This window comes from Mus musculus, chromosome 16 (assembly GCF_000001635.26).
Source record: "Mus musculus strain C57BL/6J chromosome 16, GRCm38.p6 C57BL/6J".
Classification (NCBI taxonomy): Eukaryota; Metazoa; Chordata; class Mammalia; order Rodentia; family Muridae; genus Mus; species Mus musculus.
Window position 1 is genome coordinate 4,136,855 of NC_000082.6, and position 21,643 is coordinate 4,158,497.

Sequence of the window (21,643 nt, forward strand, 5' to 3'; positions counted from 1 at the left end):
TGTAAGTCCTGAGGCTGAGATTCCCAGTCTAAAGCTCAATAAATTGATATACCAGCAGGTGTGGAAACTGCTTAAGCAAAAGTTTACCAGGTTCTTATACTGATATAACCTAACAGGTTATTCACAAAAAAAGATGTCCCTCTACTGCTCCCTGATGTCATTGTTCTTGTGGGTAACCTGACATTCAAATCCTCATACTAAGTATTTGTCAGAAAATACCAAATCTTCCTGAGAGCATTTGATGGAAATGACCTTGTTGCTTTGCACTTGTTCAAGTGCATGTATGTGAGTTGGTGGAGGGAACTGAAAGCCCAGCAAGGCCGCAGCTATTGGCAAAATTCACTGAAATCCCATCTACCCACTGAGCTTGACTGCACCAGGTTGTTGTCAGGCCTACCTCACCCAGCATGTTGTGCTGGTGACCCTTGCCCACTAGCTCCCTACTCTCAGCATTCTCTTAAGAACAGTTTCTATTCTCATCTCCAGCTCCTCTGCCCCCGTGCTCACTTACTTTGTTGGTTTCGCTTGTCACTGGCATTTTTCAAAGGGAGGCAAACAGGACAGTCATGTCGTGTGCAGTTCTTCCAATGAGAGATGATTTGTCGTGAAGATGCACAATGGGCAACTATGACCAGAAAAACAACGAGATGTTATTTTTCTATCCAAATCGTCACACTTTCAATTACACCTAAATTATAATGCCAGATTCCATTAAAAAAAATGGTAACAAGTGTAACCATAACACAGTACAGGCAGTCCTTAACTTACAAACAGGCCTTCCAGAAAGCTTGTAAGTTGACTGTCAGTAATTCCAGCCAAAAAATTCCCATAGTAGCAATGTTATGAATGATGGGTGATTAAGGTTCTGCCCACAAAATAGAACAAAAGCCATCAACCTCTGAAATACCAAGCATCTACAATGAAAGGCAGAACAGAGTTCTACAATGTCACCATTAAAAATAAAAACATTACATTATATTTAAGGATGAAACTACCTAAGAACTACCAATGAAGAAATACAGATAAGAGAAGCCAATGAGAAGTCTGTGGAGATTCTAAAAGAAACTCAGGTTACTTTGTAAAGTACTTGAGAGAGTAGCTGACCCTGTATGTTTCCCATCTTCATATTCTAAAGTCTAATCTTGCCCTGTTCTGTGTTCCCATCATGGTCAAGGTTACTCCAGGAATTCACAAAGAAACCATGGGACAGAGGGGAGAGCAGGGAGATATTTCACCCAAAGTTTATGAGCACAAGAAAGAAGAGAAGAAAAGAGAATAAAGATTACAAGAAAGCATGGCTGTTGACCGGAAAAACTTCCTTCAGTGAAACTGAGGCATATGGTAAAAATAAATAAAAATTTAAAAAGGAGATGCATGTACCTAACCTTCTCCCTCCTTAGGAACGGTGACGTGGATGCCAACAGAGCAGCCTCAAGACAGAGGGCAGAGGAGCAAGGCAGTGGGCCAACCGATAGTCTAAATCCATGAAATAACCACAAGACAGATGCTGGGGGTGTGAGAAAAGGTGTGTGCCTGCCTGTGTGTATTACTGCCAAACAACCACAATACAGACATTAACAAGGAGTCCTCAACAAGTAACAGAGAAGTCCTTCATGAAAGGAAGAAGAAAAAGAACAAATCCGGGGCAGAGCCTCATGCAGGAGCAGTTCAGAGTATCAGAACCCCAGATCACCTGCCCCACAGTAGGTGCGCTTTCCAGGGACAGCTGAGTGCCACATGTGGGGACTGTGGGAACAGCATATTCTAGGTCACACTAAAAGGAGGCCAGCATCTAGGCAGTGCAGGATTCCAACCACCAAAGCTGCTGAGAAAGAATAAAGGCCAAGTCCACCCTAACAACAGTTCACTAGTTCAGAAAAGGGCACTTACCTTGGCAGGCTTTCCCAGCCTGACAATGTGTCATGTGATTCAAAACGTTTTTCATGGTTCGACAGTGTGGGAGAGAACAGGCTCGAACCTCTCCATTTGCTTGCTCTCGTCTCTGACATTTGTGGGCATGAAGCAGTAGAACCAGCTGCTGCTGTATCAGTTTGCGTTTTTCAGGGTCTGCTGTGGGGCCTGTTGCAATTGCTTGTGTGGGTACAATTCCCACTGATGTTTGCAACTGGGACTAAAATAAAACAAAGTAACAAAAATATCTTATTAAGTTTTTAGAGTTTTTATTCTCTCTAATTATTAGAAAAGCTCATGAACAACATAACCAAAAGAACTGGTATAGTTTTCTTTAATCTACCAAAACATTGAGAAGATCCAAACACAAAAATCAACCTAACTCAGATGCAAAGCTGCCTCACGATCATTTGAATACAATTATCATCCAAATAACAACAACCAGAAAACAACACCTGCTCTAGACTGCAGCAACACAAACTGAATCCACCCAGCTGTTAGCTCCCATCAGTGGAAAGCATGCTTCAGTTGACCCAAAGGATGCTGCTGCTTATTTAGGTCCCAAAGAGCAAAATGTTGGCAACTTTGTGTGGTTCAACCTAACAAAGACTGCCTTGAAGAAGTGCAGCCCACAGCTGAGGATCAGAGCCACCTTTGTCCTATACATCTCGTTGTAGCACACCCAGAGGACAACACATGCAGTTTCACTTCACTGTGGTCACCACTTTTAGAAAGGCATGATATACTTACTGAAAACACAACAATCAAGTATGATTTTTAAAGCTTTAAGAAAGAAATGTTTTGTTTTTCATTATTTCCACCCATAAAAGATATTTGGCAATCTACTAAAACTACAGAAACTGAGTTGGATTGTTTCCATCTGTCTGAGCAAGCATGATGAGCATAACTCTCTACTGCAAGGCAAATGGACAAAGAAGCCTGTGGGCTCTTGCTCTCTACAAATCACCAATAATCTTCACAGACACATACAGGCTTACCAAAAAAAGAAAACTATAATGTCTATAATATACATTATATCACCCATACAGCAAGGGTTAAATAATATCCTGATAATCCCAATTTGAGTCACTAGCACGGATTTATCTTTTCTATTATATTTTAATATAAGAAACAGGCACTGCTGCCAAGGCTAATGACTAGTTAGATCCCTGAGTACCTATATGGTGGGAGGAAAGAACCAACATACAAGCTGACCTAACCTCCATAATCAAACATAAAAAATTTTAATTAGATTTATTAATCTTACATGTGAGTGTTTTGTTTGCATGTATGTCTACGTACCATGTGCACACACACTTGGTACCCAGAAAGGTCAGATGGATGCATGAGATCCCCTGGACCTGGAATTACAGATGATTGTGAACTACTGTATGGGTACTAGGAAGCAAATTTACATTCTCTACAAGAGCAACAAGTGCTCTTAACCACTGAGACATCTCTCCAGCCTCAATTAAAAAAAAAAAAAAAAAGCCCATAACTATGTATACACAATCAGGAGGGAAAAATTCTAAAAATATTAAGTGTGTATGTGTTCACATGTGTGTATACGAGCCAGGTTGACAAGGGATGTTTTCCACTTTATTTAATGAAAGATTTTTTGGTCAAACCTGAAGCTGTGGTTTCAGGTAGACTACCTGGTTAGTGAGCTCCAGTGATCCTCCTGTTGTCTGCCCTAGAAGCCCTGGGCTAAACAGGGATTTAAAAAATGTAGATCTTAGATCTAAACTCAAATGCTCATGTAGGCACTTACTAACTGAGCCATCTCCACAGCACTGGCTGGTCCAATTTTTACAAAGTTCCTAGAAACCAAGGAGCAAATCTAATTGCTTCTCCCAGGTTGGCACTTAACAAGCAACAAAGGGCTGCAGGTGGCCTATCAACTTAAACATCCAGTTTAAAGTCTCTTCAACTTAAGCATCCAGTCCCTACTACCCAGGAAGTCACGAAGAAATCAACAGAGGGAAGGGTCTTAGACAGGACCTTCCCTTTAAAGCACAAACAGTGGCAAGATGGTTCAGTCTCGGGAAGAGAGAACCAACTCCCAAAATTTGTCTTCTGACCTCCACACATGCATCCTAAGATACCGTGAACACACCTGCATGCACACCTGCACACACACACGTGCACAAGTACAATTTTTTAAAGATTGACACAAACTAAGTGTTGCTTCTCAAAAGTAACCCTCACAGTTTATACAATTTTTGCAATAGCTTAGAAAAAATTTTGAAAAATGGTTAAAAAATAGAAAGGGATGGGAGGACTAGAGAAATGGCTCAATAGTTAATAGCACTGATTTCTTTCAGAGGACAGGGACTTGAGTCCTAGCACCCATAAAGTTGCTCATAACTGTCCATAACTCCAATTCCAGAAGATCCAAGCACACATGAGCTATACATATATACAGGCAGGTAAAACACTTGTACAGATTTTTAGCTTTTTATTTAAAAAAATAAAAGGGAAGTAGGTGTGATGGTACATGTCTTTATCCCATCACTCAGGAGGCAGGGGCAGGCAGATCTCTGTGTATCTGAGGCCAGTTTGGTGTACATAGAAAATCCCAGTGGAATCGGAAAAGAATGGGGAAAATTAGTTGTAAATCATGGGTCTTATTAATACCCAGTCGGAACCAAAGACACTAAGAAAAAAAACACCAAAAACACAAACTCTTAAAGTCTATTTTAAAAAAAATCTTTAAAATGTGCAAAGAATCTGACTAGATATTTCTCAAAAATAAGAATGACCAATACAGACATTAAGCATTACTATTACAGAAATGTGACTCAAACCAGGCATGGTGGTACACATCTTTAATTCCAGCACTTGGGAGGTAGGTAGGTAGGTCTCTGTGAGTTTGAGGTCATCTTTGTCTACATAGTGAGTTCCAGGACAGCCAGGTCTATGTAGAGAGACCCTATCTCCAAAAAAAGGGTGGGGTGTGGGAAGATCAAAGCCACAGAGTATAGTTTTAGAACCAACAAGAGATGGATGCTAACAGCAGCAGTGGTCCAGTAGAGGGGGACATGGAGGAACTGGACACACATCACTGGAAAGAACCTAAGTTGCTAGGAAAATGTCTGGCATTCAACACAAACCAGGACATCGCTCTACACTTCTGGCACATATCCACGATAATCAAAAGGACATGTTCATACACAAATGTGTTTAAAAAAAAAAGTTCACAGCAGTATTACCAGAAACACAAAACAACCCAAGTGTTCATCAAGAGAAGAATAAAATGTGTTCTACTCTAACTAGAATATTTTTATAATCATTAAGAAATGACACGTGTGACTTGATGTGCCAGGGTGAGGTGAGGTGATGTGCCAGGGGAGGGGTTTCTCCTTCTTGGAGGAGAGAGGATAGGGGAATGGGGGAGGAGCTGTGTGAGGGGGGACTGGAAGGAGAAGGAGAGCTAATATTGGGATGTAGAGTAAATGAATGAGTGAATGGATAAGACGAGAAATGACATATTTATGGGGGTAGGGGGCGGGAGAACTATGTGTACACTCTATGATTCCACTTCTCTTTAATGTCCAGGAATGCATAGGAATGGAACATAAACCTAAGATTGGCTACAGCTGAAGATTCTGGAGAATTGGAAGAGTAGCTGCTACTGGTACAAGTGTTTCCTTTTGGAATAATGAAAATATCCCAAACTGACTAAGACCGTGGCTACATAAAGCCATGGAGCTGAGCACTTTATAAGAAAGAATGTTCTATGGATGACATCTTTAAAAGCTGTACTCTTGTTTGGTTAGTTCTGTTGCTGTTTTGAGGCAGGGGCTCTCACGGAGCCTAGTCTGGGCTAGTCCTGCCCTCTACTTCTCAGATGCTGGAATTATGTCACTTTGCCTAGCTCAATAAATCTGCTTCTAAAATGTCACTGGTCATCAAATAAATCAAAATAAAACAGATGCTTTTACCCATCGATATGGACAGTATGGGAAACAACCACTGTGGTTGTTGAGGGTATATAAGAAAAGTACTCTTAGCTGGGCAGTGGTGGCGTACGCCTTTAATCCCAGCACTTGTGAGGCAGAGGCAGGCAGATTTCTGAGTTCGAGGCCAGCCTGGTCTACAAAGTGAGTTCCAGAACAGCCAGGGCTACACAGAGAAACCCTGTCCTCCCCGCCCCCCTCCCAAATTGTGGAAGTACACTATCCCAGCTCTCAGGGGCAGAGAGGGGGGTGCGGGGGTGGGGTGGGGAGGGAGGAAAATCTCTGTGAGTTCGGCCAGGGCAGCCAGCACTGTTACACAGAGTAACCCTGTCTTAGAGGAAAAACAACAATAACAAACCATAAAATTACTATTACTTAAGGCAACAATATTGAAGTAGAGTTGTAATTTTGTTTTGTTTTGTTTTTTGGTCTTTCAAAATAGGTTTCCACCTGCTTTGCCCTCCCCAGTGCTGGGATTAAAGACACCCACCTGACGTTTCAAGTTTTAACAAAAAGCTGCTAAAAGTATATTTGGAATCTCGTATTTAGCATAATAGATAGTATAAGGCCATTCAGTTTTCCTGTATTAACTCTTGAGTCTATATCTTTTCTGAGAAAAACCTTGACAAAAATTATCTAATAGTTCTATCATGGCAGAAAGAAGAAAGGAAGGGAGGGAGAGAAGGAGGGAGGGAGGAAGAAATTAGAGAACTAGAGCTGGGAAGAGAGCTCAATGAGTAAGGAGTTGGGCATGGAGTTTGGATCCTCAGAGTCAACATAAAAAGTCAAGCAGGCATTGAAAGGCAGAGATGGAGCTTCTCACAGCTAGCCAGCTAGCTAACCTCTGGAACTGGTGAGCTCTGAGATATATGTATGTATGTATATATGTATATATGTATATATATATATATATATATATATACGTGTGTGTATGTATATACACACACACACACACACACACACACACACACACACAAAGGTAGAGAGTGATTAAGAAGGTAACAGACCTCTGCTCTCTACGTGCACATACACACCCTATACATGTGTTCACATACATGAATATACACACAAAGATGAAAAGGGGGAAACGATGAAGAACTGAATATAAAAAATGGAAAAGTTCAGAGAAATTGCTCAATGGTTAAAAGCTTGCTCTGAGGAGCAAGCTGGACCCCAGCACCCAATAACAAACTTGGAGCCCCTGTAGCCCCCAAGCTCTGTGGGGGATTAAAACAGCCAACAAAATGCAAGCAGGAGTTCCAGGGTAAAGACTCTGACTCAAATCAATAAGCATTGTGATAAACCTGACAGCTTCTTCTGGACTCAATATGCATGCGCGTGTGCACCCATGCACATCTGTGCCTGCTCTCTCACACAAACAAATCATTTTTTAAGTGACAGTAGTTAACACAGAACCTCACAACTATTCAAGTGCAGAGACTGTTAGTGGAGTGGCCAGTCACACACACAGGACATATATATCATATCATCTCCTCAAGGCTCACGGAAGATGGGAGGGAAGACTGTAAGAGCCAGAGGCTGGGGAGGAACTGGACTTGACAGGACTGCTACACAAATCAACTCAGAGGCAATGGTTGTCTGCCAGTCAACACTCTAAAGTTCACATCTCACATACACTGTTGATGGCACCAGGTAGAATATTTTCTTAAAGGATGTGGAAGGTCAACCATAGCCCTAGTGGGAATATATGATAGCACAAGTTGGAGTTGGTTGATGATTAAAAATTATAAAAGAGCACACTAAGCTGAGGAGTTAGGAAGGGTTGAGTGAAAGGAGTTATGGAAAAATGGTATGTCACCCAAGTCGAATGTGTCATTTGATAAACTTGCTAGAAGTTAGTGCAGGATAAGAGCCACATTAGTTTGAAGAGGAAGCTACTGAGAAACATAAACAAAACTCACTGACCCCAACACATCAGGACACAGTCATTCATACACAGGTGGACTTCACTAAAAACAACCATATGCTCTTACACGTTGTAGCAGATTCTCAGGTTTGACAGCTTGCTTTTTGTTTGTTTTGAGACAGGGTCTGTCTATGTAGCCCTGGCTGGCCTGGAACTAACTATGTATACCAAGTTGGCCTCTAACTCAGAGCTCTATCTGCCTCTACCCCATGAGTGCTGGGGTTACTAGCGTATACCATCTCAGCCTTTAGTAGTAGTTAGTTTTGTCAACTTGATACAGTTCAGGACCAACTGGAAAGAGAATCTCAGTGAGGAAGTTTAGAGCAAACTGACCTATAGGCATTTTATCTTTATTACATTAATTCAAGTGGGAAGAAGTGCCCACTGTGGATGTACTATTCCCTAAGTGAGTGGTGAGAGTGGAGAAGTGAGCTGAGCACAATCATGTTTGCATGCATTTCTTGCTCTCTGCTCCCGATCATGCGTATGCCCTCAAGCACCTGTCTCTGTGACTTCTCTAACCTAGAATGGTGAGATAATGTAAACATATCCCCCACTTTGGTTTTTCAAGATAGTATTTCTCCTTATAGTCCTCCCTGTCCTCCATCTCAGAGGTCCATTTGCCTGGCTCTGAGTGGCAATTTCTGTGAAGTATGGTCTCATGCTTTCTTTTTATTGCACTGTGCTGCTCTCTAGCATGATAATTAGTTATGAGGTTTATTCTTCTTCCATATTTTATCCTTATTGTGAAGATAAATTTTAGAAAACTAGCTAAAACATCAACCTAACCCTGTAAGTCCTTTGGAACTTTGTCTCTGTCGGTGATAGGTGAGGATTATTGCTTTCAGGTTTTTGACTAAGGCTTTTATACCTGTGATAAAATATTCATCTTATCTTCTAATACTTTCCTTTATAGGCTTACTTTTTAAAAACACTTTATTTAACTTTTTGAGAATTAGTAACCGTATAGAATTTGATTACTTGAACATAAGCACAAATACCACTTTTACCACTTCCCAAGTGCTGGGATTAAAGGTATGAACTATCCCTGTTGGGCCATCTCTCTACAATTGCTTTTGTCATGGTACTTCATCAACACAACAGACAACAACACTAAAACATATGTGCTGTTGATCACCATAATTTAGTAGCCCATCAGTTATATCCACCAATCTATCAAACTGCCTTTACAGGCAAAATATCTCTAATACTGGTATTCCTTGGTTCTTTAAAAAAATTCTAATATGAATTTTTATCAGGATTATTAGGTTTAAGGTTTTTGTTTTTGTTTTGTTTTTTGTTTTGAGACTGGGTTTCACTGTATAACAGCCCTGGCTGTCCTGGAACTCCTTCTGTAGACCAGGCTAGCCTCAAACTCACATAGATCCACCTGTCTACCTCCTAGTGCTGGGATTAAAGACATGCACCACCACCACCACCACCTGTCTTGCTTAAGTTCTGAGTAATCACTCCAATCTCGTTTCCCTATGTACTCTATACTCTATTCTACTATAGCTCCTTAGCCTGTGGTGACAACCCCTTAAGAAACCAGGAAAGAGGATAACATTTGAAGTGTAAATAAAGAAAATATGTAAAAAGAAGAAACCACATACCTAAGTTGGGTGCTGAGAACATCTGAAAGCAAGATGTTTCTGAACATTAAATGACCAAATGGTTAATTAAAAATCAATAAATACGGCAACAGTCCTGAGGCCTGCCTCACATTATATGACCTCACTGTAGCAACCTCACACTGAACACAAGATGTGCACTCTACACTGCACCTCCCAACATGCTGAGTCGACACCAACAAATATTGCCTGGAAAACCTCAGGCTCAAGACTGCACATACGAACTTCTGTTCTTCAAGAAACAGAATCATTTAATTATAGAATATTTCTCTTCAATCTTCTTCAGTAATAATGTATCAGAGTGCATTTTATTTTATGTGCATGGGTGCTTTGCCTAGATATGTGTCTATGAACCACTTGTGTGCCTGGCACTTGAAGGGGCCCAGAGTTACATATGGTTATAAGCCACCATTAGGGAACTGAACCCAGGGTCTTTTGAAAGAGCAATCAGTGCTCTTAAACTTTATCTCTTCACTTTCAGTGTTTCAGAATGTTTGATTTTTAAAGCAGAGTCGCTGACAAGTTTCAACTTAAAAAAATTATCAAATTAAATCTTGGCTTGGGAATAGGGCAGAATTTCCAAAATGTCCTCAAATACATTTACCATTTTGCAGTATATCTACACAAAGCAGCATTTTCAGCACTGATTATAAAATCAAAATATCAACTTGAAAAAAAATCACTGAAGATGCTTTAAATTCTGCAGACATACAGATATAAAAAAGCAAACTTATCTTGCCATCTCTCATAGAAAGTAAGTTATTTTCTAGTAAATGTTCAAGAATAGGCAAGGTCTTCAAATAGTCTCATGTCTCAGACATTGGTATTGCTTGCACTGATTCTTTTCAGGACCTGAAACCACTGAGGATGCAAAGCTGAGGCCTAAAACAGGAAAGAAAGTGTTCATTAAATCTACACAGCTGTCAAGGCCCAGCATCATGGCATATGACTATTAACTCAATGCACAGAAGCCTGAAGCAGGAATTTAAGGCTATCTTGGGCTACATAATATGAACTGTCAACATAAAACCACCACAGCTGTTAGCTAGAAGAAGACACAATTATTCAAGAGACAATGAATATGAAGTGGTAAGATGGGAACATACCTAAGCACACCTCCCATAGTCTCTAAGAAAAGATGCCCAACCTTTTGACATTGTAACATGATTTTGTTATTTAAAAACTTCTTGGATGACAGTCAAGCCTGCCCTGGGATACACACGGCCCACAGGATGCAGGTTGAACATGATTATACAAATCATCTCCACATTACTTAAACCAGATACAATGAAAATGTGAAATAAATACTTGTTATACCACACTGTTTGGAAAACGAAAACAAGAAAAATTTTGTACGTAGTTCACACAGACACATGTGAGATTTATTGAATCCATGGATGTAGGCCAATTGTATTCACAGAAGAGACACAGGCCTCCATGCAGCTTTTGACTGTTAAACATGGTCCTTCCCAATGCCCGATTCATTAACCAGACCCAAGAGAAAGAAAACAAAAACAGCAAATAAAAGCTGAAGTAAGTAAGGCAAGTCTACCCCACAGGGCACAGCTGGCCACTTGGCCAACATTGTAGTGAATAATGGTTGTCATACACTTTATTTAGATTGGCTCTTATACTAAAGGCACACACATATAACTGTAGATTCTAATATAAAAGGACTACTCAGCCATCATCTATTTGAGAAGTATCTGAATTTCATCAAAGGGGCTTAGGCACCATAAGCTGGGAAACTAATTAAGAAACACAATGAAGTTTCATAGTGACCACAGAAACAAATTCCTAGCCTTTTTTTCCTGGAGGATTCTGAATCTGGTAGAGGCTCAAGAACACCCCATCATCAGCATGCACACTGAGATGCACAGCTACTTCCTGAAGCCCAGGGCATATGGCAAGAAAGTCCAGTATCCATGGCTTACTACCCAGATGCTGCCAGTATCGCTGTTGTATTCTGACAGGTCAGTGCTAGAAACTCTCCTCTGTCTGAAAATTCCTCTGACCAGCCACATTTCCCTCCCATTTGGAGATAGCTGTCTATCAGCAGCTGTCTGGGTCCTGTCCAAACCTCTACCTCAAAATTTTAACATACAATCAAAACAAAGTATAACATCATTCTCATGAGCAATTTTAAGTAAGCTAAGCGAAGGAGCACACCAGATGAATCTCCTACCTCACATCCTTAAGAATGCCGAAATCTCTAGTGTTGTTTTTTATTTGAAAAAACGACATATAGGAACTTCCTATCAGAAAGTAACCCCACAGAGACCTGCTAGGCCATGGAGATGAAAATTCTTTATTTCTTAAACATTCTCTGCCTAAGACAACTCCTACTTCTATGAAAATGACTGCAAACCCAATCCAAAGCTTACGGCAAAATGTCACCAGGAATCAAGTGCTGTTCTTGTAAATGGAGAGCAACTCACTGTTCCTGAGCTGGAGAGATGGCTTAGTGGTTAAGAGCACTGACTATTCTTCCAGAGGTCCTGTGTTCAATTTCCAGCAACCACATGGTGGCTCACAACCATCTGCAATGGGATCTGATGCCCTCTTCTGGTGTGTCTGAAGAGAGGGACAGTGTACTCATAAAAAAAAAAAAAAAAAAAAAACCCTCACCATTCTTGTGCACACATTTCTCTTCAGGGAAGGTTCCCACATACTTCAAAACCAATACAGATAGGCAACATACTCTTCACCTCTGAAAAAGTATTTCTCTTCCTTTATCAATAATTTATAATTTAAAAATCTTTAGACCCACATAAAATGTCCTAGAACATTATACAATATATTTAATAATTATTCCAATCTTAGTAGTTTAAACATGTAAAGCAGTATACATACTGTAATTAAATTTAATGTGTGACTAAGTCTAATATACATTCCTGATTTTAGAAGTTATCTTTCTGCAGAGAAAGATATGTAAAGTACCTCTGAGAATCATAAAACGGTAAGACTTTACTAACAAAAGTCTATATAAGGAGGTTATATTTTTTTTATTATTTCTTTTTATTAAAAAGACCATTCCTAGGCAAATGGTTGGATGGACCTGGATGGAGGGCATTATCCTGAGTGAGGTAACCCAATCACAAAAGAACTCAAATAATATGTACTCACTGATAAGTAGGTATTAGCCCAGAAACTTAGAATACCCAAGATATAAGTTACAATTTGTAAAACACATGAAACTCAAGAAGAACGAAGACCAAAGTGTGGACACTTTGCCCCTTCTTAGAATTGGGAACAAAACACCCATGCAAGGAATTACAGAGACAAAGTTTGGAGCTGAGACAAAAGGATGGACCATCTAGAGACTGCCATATCTAGGGATCCATCCCATAATCAGCCTCCAAATGCTGACACCATTGCATACACTAGCAAGATTTTGCTGATAGGACCCTGATATAGCTGTCTCTAGTGAGACTACGCCAGGGCCTAGCAACACATAAGTGGATGCTCACAGTCAGCTATTGGATGGATCACAGGGCCCCCAATGGAGGAGCTAGAGAAAATACCCAAGGAGCTAAAGGGATCTGCAGCCCTATAGGTGGAACAACATTATGAACTAACCAGTACCCCGGAGTTCTCGACTCTAGATACATATGTATCAAAAGATGGCCTAGCCGGCCATCACTGGAAAGAGAGGCCCACTGGACTTGCAAACTTTATATGCCCCAGTACAGGGGAAAGCCAGGGCCAAAAGGTGGGAGTGGGTGGGTAGGGGAGTGGGGGGAGGGTATGGGGGACTTTTGGGATAGCATTGGAAATGTAAATGAGGAAAATACCTAATAAAATAAATTTTAAAAAACAAAAAAAAAAAAAAATAAAATAAAAAAATAAAAAGACCAGAAGCAGAGTTACAATGAGAAATATCTGAAAATTTAAGACATGCCTATTTCCTCTTGAATATATCCTCAAAAATGGACACTACCACAAGTCTACTAGGGTTTCTGGTTTCTAACACTTTGTAGCTCCCAACACCAAAGCACTGGGTGGGAGTCACAAGAGAGGTAATCACAAGGTTTTCAAACATGGAAGTTACACCCATTTATCAGCACAGGATGGACCATTTTATGCTGGTTTTCGTGTCCTAATGATGCCCTTTAGCCTTTTAATCTCAGCTGATACCAAATCCACACTCCAAAAGTCCCTTCTCTTCTTGTAATGAATTACCCTATCATCTCCTACACCAGCTTTTTTTTCCTTCTCCTAGCTGGAGATCTATCTGTTGCTCTTCCTGGGCCACATCATAAAGTTGTCTCTGTACCACCAGTGACTCCAAGATGGCCAGCAGTTCCCCTATTCATTCATACCACCCACTTGCTTGCCATCCTCTCTTGGGATGCAGAGTTCAGTCACTTGCACCCACACCTTTGTTCCCTCCCTCAAGTCTGCTCCTCTTCCAGCTCTGTAAAGGACACCTTTCTCAGGTGTTCTCTACCAGGGCCTTTTCAGTAGATAATCTACCTAAGTGACAACCTTGTTTTCTTCCCTAACCCACTGTGACTAACCATATCCAGGCCACTAGCACCTCCACAAAGTAGCTGGGGGTGGGGGGGACCCTTTGAATGACTTAAAAAAGAAAAGCAAGCCGGGCGTGGTGGCGCACACCTTTGATCCCAGCACTCGGGAGGCAGAGGCAGGCGGATTTCTGAGTTCGAGGCCAGCCTGATCTACAAAGTGAGTTCCAGGACAGCCAGAGCTACACAGAGAAACCCTGTCTTGAAAAACCATTAAAAATAGAAACAAAAACTGCTGCTTATTTCCCTGTAAGCTGACAGCTCTCTTTCCACTCAAGATCCCTACCTACACTCTAGCTTTTTAAAAAATATGTATGTATTTTTTTATTTATATGCGTGTTTTTGTGTGCATGTATGTCTGCCACTACATACATGCCTGGTGCTCACTGAGGCCAGGAAGAGGACATGAAATCCCCTGGAGCTGGGGTTACAGATGCCTGCGAGTCACTGTGAGGGTGATAGGAATTAAAACTCAATACGGAGAAAGAATAGCCAATGCTCTTAACTGCTGAGCTGTTTCTCCACACCAACTGCAAGATGACTTTTGCTTGGCCCCCAACTTTGTACATTCCTACTTGGCCCTTCCTAAGAGTCATCATTCAAAAGTACTGGCTTTTGCAAAATCTATCACCCTGTGGTTGTGACCCTTTTGAGGTGATCTAATGGCCCTTTCATAAAGGTCGCCTAAGACCATCTTTAGATTATGATTCATAACAGTAGCAAAATTATAGTTATAAAGTAGCAATGAAATAATTTTATGGCTGGGGTGAGCACAACATGAGAACTGTCACAGGGTCGCTGCATGAGGAAAGATGAGAGCCACTGCTGTAGAGTCTCTATGGCATCATCTTCAAACTCCTTTCCTTGATGAGGCCTTTTCTGATGCTTCCACCCGTCTCAATTACCGCATCGTACACAAGCAATTGAAGAGCAAAACTCACCTTCCCTCACAACTGCCCTCTAGGCTCCCATACCTAAGCCCATTGCAGGCCACAGCAAACATGTCAAACAAAAGAATCAAATAGGTGAGTGAATATATCTTCCCATTCTCAACATGAGACAGAAGTGCTGAAGCCATGCAAGAAGAGAGAGAAAGAGTCCCTTGCTTGGCCCAAGACTATGAGGCTTCAGTTACCCAATGAAGATCTTAGCCTGCATTATCTGGCATCAGTGTCCCTAACCTGAACTGTTTGGTACCAAAGTCAATCAACTCCTAAAAATTAGCTCTTGTGCTGGCTATTTTTTAAATCAACTTTTAGACAAGCTTAGGTCATTCTGAAAAGAGGGAACCTTAACCGAGAAAATACCTCTACAAGACTGGCCTGTAGGCAATTCTGTGGGGCCATCTTCTTGATTAATGACTGATGTGAAAGGGTTCAGCTCCATTATAGGTGATGCCTATAGGTGGACCTGAGTTGGTGTTTAAAAAAAAAAAAAAAGCACACTGAGCAAGCCACAAGGACTAAGCCAATAAGGCGCATTCTTCCATGATCTCTGCTTCTCTCTAACAGACAGTGATGGGGAAATGTAAGCCTTCTCTCCCCAAGCTGCTTTTGATCCTTTATTACTGAAATAGGAAATCAACCAAAACAACTATCAAAGTATATTTCTTCTCATCTCCCAAAAAAGGGAGAAGGACATTATGTTCAGGGCATCATATTTTCCTGTTTTAATGTAATAGATCTATTTTTTATAACAATGTTTCCTTGCCATGTGAAAATCTGTCATCTTAATACACCAGATATAATAGAGAAATTCAAGAAAGATCACAAAACACCGTCAAGAAACTGCAAACAAACTGTGCAAGCACAGGCTAGGAAAGCCACTCCCAGGGAACTCAGGGCTGCTAAAACATCTAGGTATATAATTAAAAAGGAAGCCGCATAGCCATGAACAAGCAAGACTCCCCCAGAACCTTAATTTTCTCACCATCAAATGGGACCTGCTGATGATACCTCAAGAAGTCACAGCAGGAATAAAGTAAAGACACTTGCAGCCTGTGTCTTGACCCCTTTAATCAGCCCCTCCTCTATGTTCCACTAAGGGCTTTTCCTCATGAGCACATGGTCTGGACATGGCCTGGCCCACTCTGTACCTCCAGAATAAACAGTACAAGCAGCAAAGGACCTAGTTTACTTCCCAAAGGCATCTATGAATCTTTCTCTAAACATGACCTTTTATAAGAAAGGTGGCCTGAGTGAGCACTACAGCTTCTGTAGACAAAAATGCTTCCTTAGTTTACTATGGTTTTGAGGGGGGTTAAGGAAAACAGTGTTGACTGAATTCTTCCGAAATCCCAGAAAACAAACAAAGATGAATGAGACATACTGCTATTGTTCCTCCTGACCACTCTTCAAAGCAAGGGTTCCCAATAGGAAAAGCTGTACCCCAAAGAACCTATTTCTTCAGTGCCTGAAGATACTGGGTTGTAACAACCAGGACGGAGGAAGGACTTTGGATAGTGGGCCAGAGTTACTGCCAAACATTACCAAGGTCCCAGGTGACCTTGTAGGAGAACACTGACCACTGCTGAGGCTGCAAGGAGCCCTGCTCTAGTCCTGAAAGGAGAAGGCCAGGCCCTCTGCCTAGTCCCTCTGTGCAACCCTCATCCATACTACACTTAGCAAGTTGAGGTCTCCAAAGTAGCAGCCAAGGCTAGCAGAGGAATTTTATCATTCTGGAGTTAATAGTGTAGAAAGGAACTTAAGAAGCCAGAGAGAAATTTAAAAGCAGAAAGGGAGGAAAACATTGTCAGGAATTCCTGTGTATAAAACAGAGAACATCATGGAAAAATAAAATGTTTTTTTCCCCCTAAAGTCTAAATGTGTGCCTAGCTCCCAAGGAGGCACAGGTAAGGCTTTGGAGTTCATGCCACTGTCTTTGCAGGGAGAACTGAAAACAAAGCATGAGAGAGGGAGGCAGGCAGTACATAAGCTGACTCTAAGGCCCCAGAGGCTAAGACTGTGTCCACAACCCTGGCAACCAAAAGCTACTGAAAGGAAGCTAGCAGACTAGGAAAGCTAAGGGGATTGTCCTAATAACAAAGAACAGGAAATCATCAGTGGTTCTGAAAATAGGCAGATTTTACAGCTTTAAAAGGGGTGGGGGCTTGGGGGCTGTTGTCTTCCCAGGACATCTCACTGTTCCCATTTTCTGATTGTACACTAATGGAGAAAAGGCCTCACTCAACACTTGCCTGAGAACACTGCATGCTGTAAACTCTGTCATTCTCTTCTCCTTGGCACATACTAAGGTTAGAGAAGATCTTACAGAGGGGGAGGGAGGAGATAGAGAATACTCAGGAATTCTTCTACTAGTATTTCAAAATGACAAGTTTTTCAATGTTAAAAGACAACTTTCTAAAGAGCATGGTCACTTTTCACTAAACCTTGCCAAGTCATTTTACTGTACAAGTACATGGAAGTCTGGAGGGGCCACTGTCACCAACAAACTTAAGGAAGAGGAGAAGTGGTTGCGAGGTTAACCAGCCAGCACCTGCATACTATGCCTTCAGTGTTCTAAATTAACAGATTCTATTCTGGGAAAAAAAGAGACACTCACTCGCATTGGCTTGTTAGGTTAGAGATTTCATGTACAATTTCTGTTATAGCTTGGGAACTCTTAAGAATGAAAATATGTAATCATCTATCAAGTCAGACCTAATACTGTCTCATCAGGTATTAATTCTTGAATACAAAAACATAGTCTTTTAACTGCAACACAAATCAAACTTATATTGGCAGCTTCAATCCACTAACAACAAGTAAGCCAATCTTGTTGATATTCATAAATTTGGAAAGAACGGTAAAATAATTCACGTGTATAACTCTCACCATCAACAAAGGCAATCTGGGAGGAGCAGCTAAATCAGCCTTCCCCGCCCTTCTTGTTGCTAGCTCATAACATTTAGAGAGCTCTTAGGAGGTGGGTTCTGATGCTATCACCAATGCACACTCAGTTACAGCTTTTCACTGTGAGCACCATAAATCCATATGCCAAAGCAACCCACCAAACCCCGCAGCACAGAAAACAAAAGGCAACTTACCATATTTGGCACAGTGGTGACTGAAGTATTCTTGATATCTGTAGGAAAAGCAGGTAAACTATTGACCATGCTCTGTTTGCTGGCTAACTGGGGGTTCACTCCAGTGGCTCCCATCTGCTGCCCTCCAGTTTGACTAAAGGGTTGTCCAAATGGACTTGTGGTACCAGTCATTCCCATCTGAAACAAAAACAGGAACCATCAACTGTCATGACACAATCATACATGAAAAACAGACTTTAGAAGTGCTTGTCTGACCCAATGATGCCAAGGTGTAACCTCCCTGCAGTTATAAATGAAAGCTTCATTGTCAAGAGTTCCTTAGAACTGTGAAAGGACAAGTTTCACTCAATGACTTAATGCTACAGACAGAAGGCTGATGAAGTGGCTTAAAGACTAGATCATCCCTGTCTGAACTACCATCACAGTAGAAGCAACACTTTTTCCTCCTCACCTTGGCCAAAGCCCTGCCCTGTCCTGCACCAGTCCTACACAGCAAAGGCTCTGAGATAAAGACCATGGGGAACTTTTTCAGCTAATATTTAATTACTCTATAAGTGCTTTTATTCTCTCAGGGGTCTTGATCAGATTTCAAGGGGGTAATATGATGGTTGGAAACACTCTGATAGGTTTCTTTAGAAAATTTCTTTCTCTCCCCTCCCCTCACTTTTCTCTTCTCCCATTACCAACAGCCTTTTCCTTTTGGTTGTGAGACTAGATTTTAACAGCTGAGTCAGCCCTCTGGCTCAATTTTTGTTTTGTTTTGTGTTTTTTAAGACAGAATTCTCTATGTAGCACTGGCTTTCCTAGTACTCACTCTGTAGATCAGGCTGGCCTCAAACTCAAGGGGGGGCCTCTGCTCCCTGCCCCCAAATGCTGGAATTAAAGGCATGTGCCCAAAATACCCAGCTTTCTTTCTTTCTTTTTAAACTACTAAAATATAGTCTTTCTGTGTTGCTTAGGCTGGCTTTGAACTCATGATCCTCCCATCTCAGCCTGTGTGTACTATCACACTCAGCTTTCTTCAGGAAATTTCATCTTTTCTCCTTGGCAAGTTGACAGTTTCAGCATGGCTTCAATTCCCAAAAGGTAAGAATCATGGACAAAGTCTAAGATCATGGACAGCAAGTTACAGATACCCAGTTCAAAGGAACTCATTTTGAAAGCTAGTAGATTCATATTCTGAGTCTGTAACAAAAAGATACCCAGACTAACTAAGGATGCCAGACCTTGAGTATCTGGCACCATGCTCATTTCCAGCACCAGCTTGTTCTCAGTCAGATCAGAGCCAGTAATTAAAGTTTTAAGTCCAAAGAAATGGACATATGCCTCCAAGGGCCACCACAGCTCATCTCACTGTAGCTTGTCCCATCTTAAAAGGAGTGACAGATCAGATAGAAAGCAATGGACACAGCTGCAGATTTAGGGGAAAAAATTCACTTTTAGAGTGTCTAGATTTCTAGGTTTTTAATTCTCTATCTATTCTCTGTTGATGAAATCAAATTATCTATGGTCCCAAGTCTAAGCTTAGCACACTGCTTAGCACCAGTACTCAAAGTAAAACAATAAAATTAAGATGTCTAAATCCAATTACTGATAAAACCCACTTAGTCCTTTTAACTTCCTAACAGTTACTTTATTAATAAGCTAATTAATTTAGCTTTATTCTCAACTCAAGTTTTATCAGATTTAGTTTAAATCTGCTACTGAAACTGAGTAAAATCCAAAGCAAAAAAGTAACTTTCAGTGACTGTGAAATTTATTTGTAAACAAAATAAAACATGTAGAATGTTAATATTCTCATTTACCAATAGCCCACACAGGAAAAGTGTGCTTTTACTGCTGTCCTTCCAAACAGAGCCCCTTCAAGTACTTAATTCAAGTCCAATCTCAGAAAAGTTAATTACAGTAGAATCCCCAAACAATAACAAAACCTCTCATAAAGTAGTATCTATTAAATAACAGCTCTATCCACTTGCCATGAAAAAGGACTGTGATCATATGTGCCAGTCAGTCATTCAAGAATCTGCTTATCTGGTAATGTCTCTCTTTACTAAGAATAAAAACATGTGAACTGCAGCCCTAACAAGTGAAGAGTGAGCACAATGGGGAATGTGCTAGACCTGAACCTACACAGCCAAGGTAGGAGTCCCAGTAAGAGAAGGGCCTGTAGGCCACAGAGAACCCTATACAAACTTTGCTCACTGACACAAGGGCACTTGTGGCAAACCAGCAATTATCTAGTCACCAGGCTGCTCAGGTCTTAGGCTGCACAACATAGTCAACTGACAGCACCCAACACAATGGAAGGAAGGGTAGGCTATGCTTTTACACCGACAGATTCCATCACAAACAGATGATGGAAAGCACATATTCAACTCCAGAGCTACCTGCCATCGTACTACTTATGCTCATCCATGCTGAGTCTCACTCGGTCATAAAGCCACAAACATTTGTCTTACATTGAAGGTGCTTAGTGTTTACGGGAGCAACTAAATAACCACCTTAAGAAGCCTCCAGGAACAGAAGCTTAAATTAACTGTGGAGAAAGTAAGCCACTGAAGCCAGAGCACAACAGCACAAATCTGGGGCACACTGGGAGAAGCAGCTGTCCTCTTTCCATCTTCTAGACTTTGGAAGCAGACCTGAGAAGATGATGACTGCACAAGCACTAAAGGGTCTGAATTCAGATCTGCAGCACCAATGTAAAACTGGGCACAGTAACATGCATCTGTGAGCCATACCCACATCAACACATACCTATACATGCACACAAATAATAATAATAAACAATATAAAATAATAAACTCTCAAGGTTCTCAATTACCAGATAGTAATCAACTGGCAGTTCACCTTGATTTTTTACAGGATGTCAGTTTTGTGTTTGATCACAACACAGTCAGTCTCTGGTCATATATGCAGCAAATGTTCTCTATCTTACCTCCTATGTCAACAAACCTTGGGCTTTGGTGCAAGATCCTAACCTTGACATCTCCCCCCAAAACCAAACAAGCCTAGGCACCCAAATACTGACTCATTAGTGGGTACCTCTGGTTGCAAAAGCTTCCTCAGTTTGCTTTAATGAAAAACAAATACTATTTTCTACTTATGATAGAACAGCTACTGAAATATTAATAAAACAAGTTTTGAGATCCAAAAGAGCACAAAGATGCTCTCTACTACACTAAGAGCGCATCCTAGTTCCTCTTGGATTCACTCAACTTCCTCTCCCAACTCAGCAAGCAAGATCCAAATCAAAAAGATAATCAACATACATCTCAACTATCAAAACGTTAAGACAGAGAAATCTAAAAAACTAAAGGGCTTAAGGCACAATGACACTAATATTCGAAAGGCTGTGAGTCAAAAGATACAGGTGGCCCATTGCAAATGAGGCCCCTTTCCCAGGTAGACTTTACAGTAGCAATATACCACTGATCTACCTTCTTGCTCCTCTGTAGAATGGAAACACAGAGAGGCATTTTCTCCACAATAAAGTCACATTAGTGGTAGGGTAGCTCCTCTTCCAGAAGAGCTCCCACACTACACTGGGCTGAAACAATGGGCAGGCACAACTTAAATCATCAGTAGGACCAAGGCAGAGGCGTCTGTCCTGTTTTGTGTGGTGGTGTTTTTGTTTGTTT

General features: G+C 41.0%; 1 protein-coding gene across 5 annotated transcripts in view; it reads right to left on the bottom strand.

Moving 5' to 3' along the window:
• Nucleotides 1–21,643, bottom strand: part of Crebbp (CREB binding protein) — a 132,624-nt gene that overhangs the window by 55,521 nt on the left and 55,460 nt on the right. For 3 of the 5 annotated variants that reach the window (XM_006521751.4, XM_006521752.3, NM_001025432.1), the window contains exons 3-5: nucleotides 18,003–18,179; nucleotides 1,891–2,131; nucleotides 512–625 (exon numbers count right to left, since the gene is read on the bottom strand). In XM_006521751.4, coding sequence (XP_006521814.1) covers nucleotides 512–625; nucleotides 1,891–2,131; nucleotides 18,003–18,179 — 532 coding nt within the window. The remainder of the gene's footprint in view (nucleotides 1–511; nucleotides 626–1,890; nucleotides 2,132–18,002; nucleotides 18,180–21,643) is intronic. The other 2 variants (XM_006521754.4, XM_006521753.4) reach the window with 1 other exon arrangement.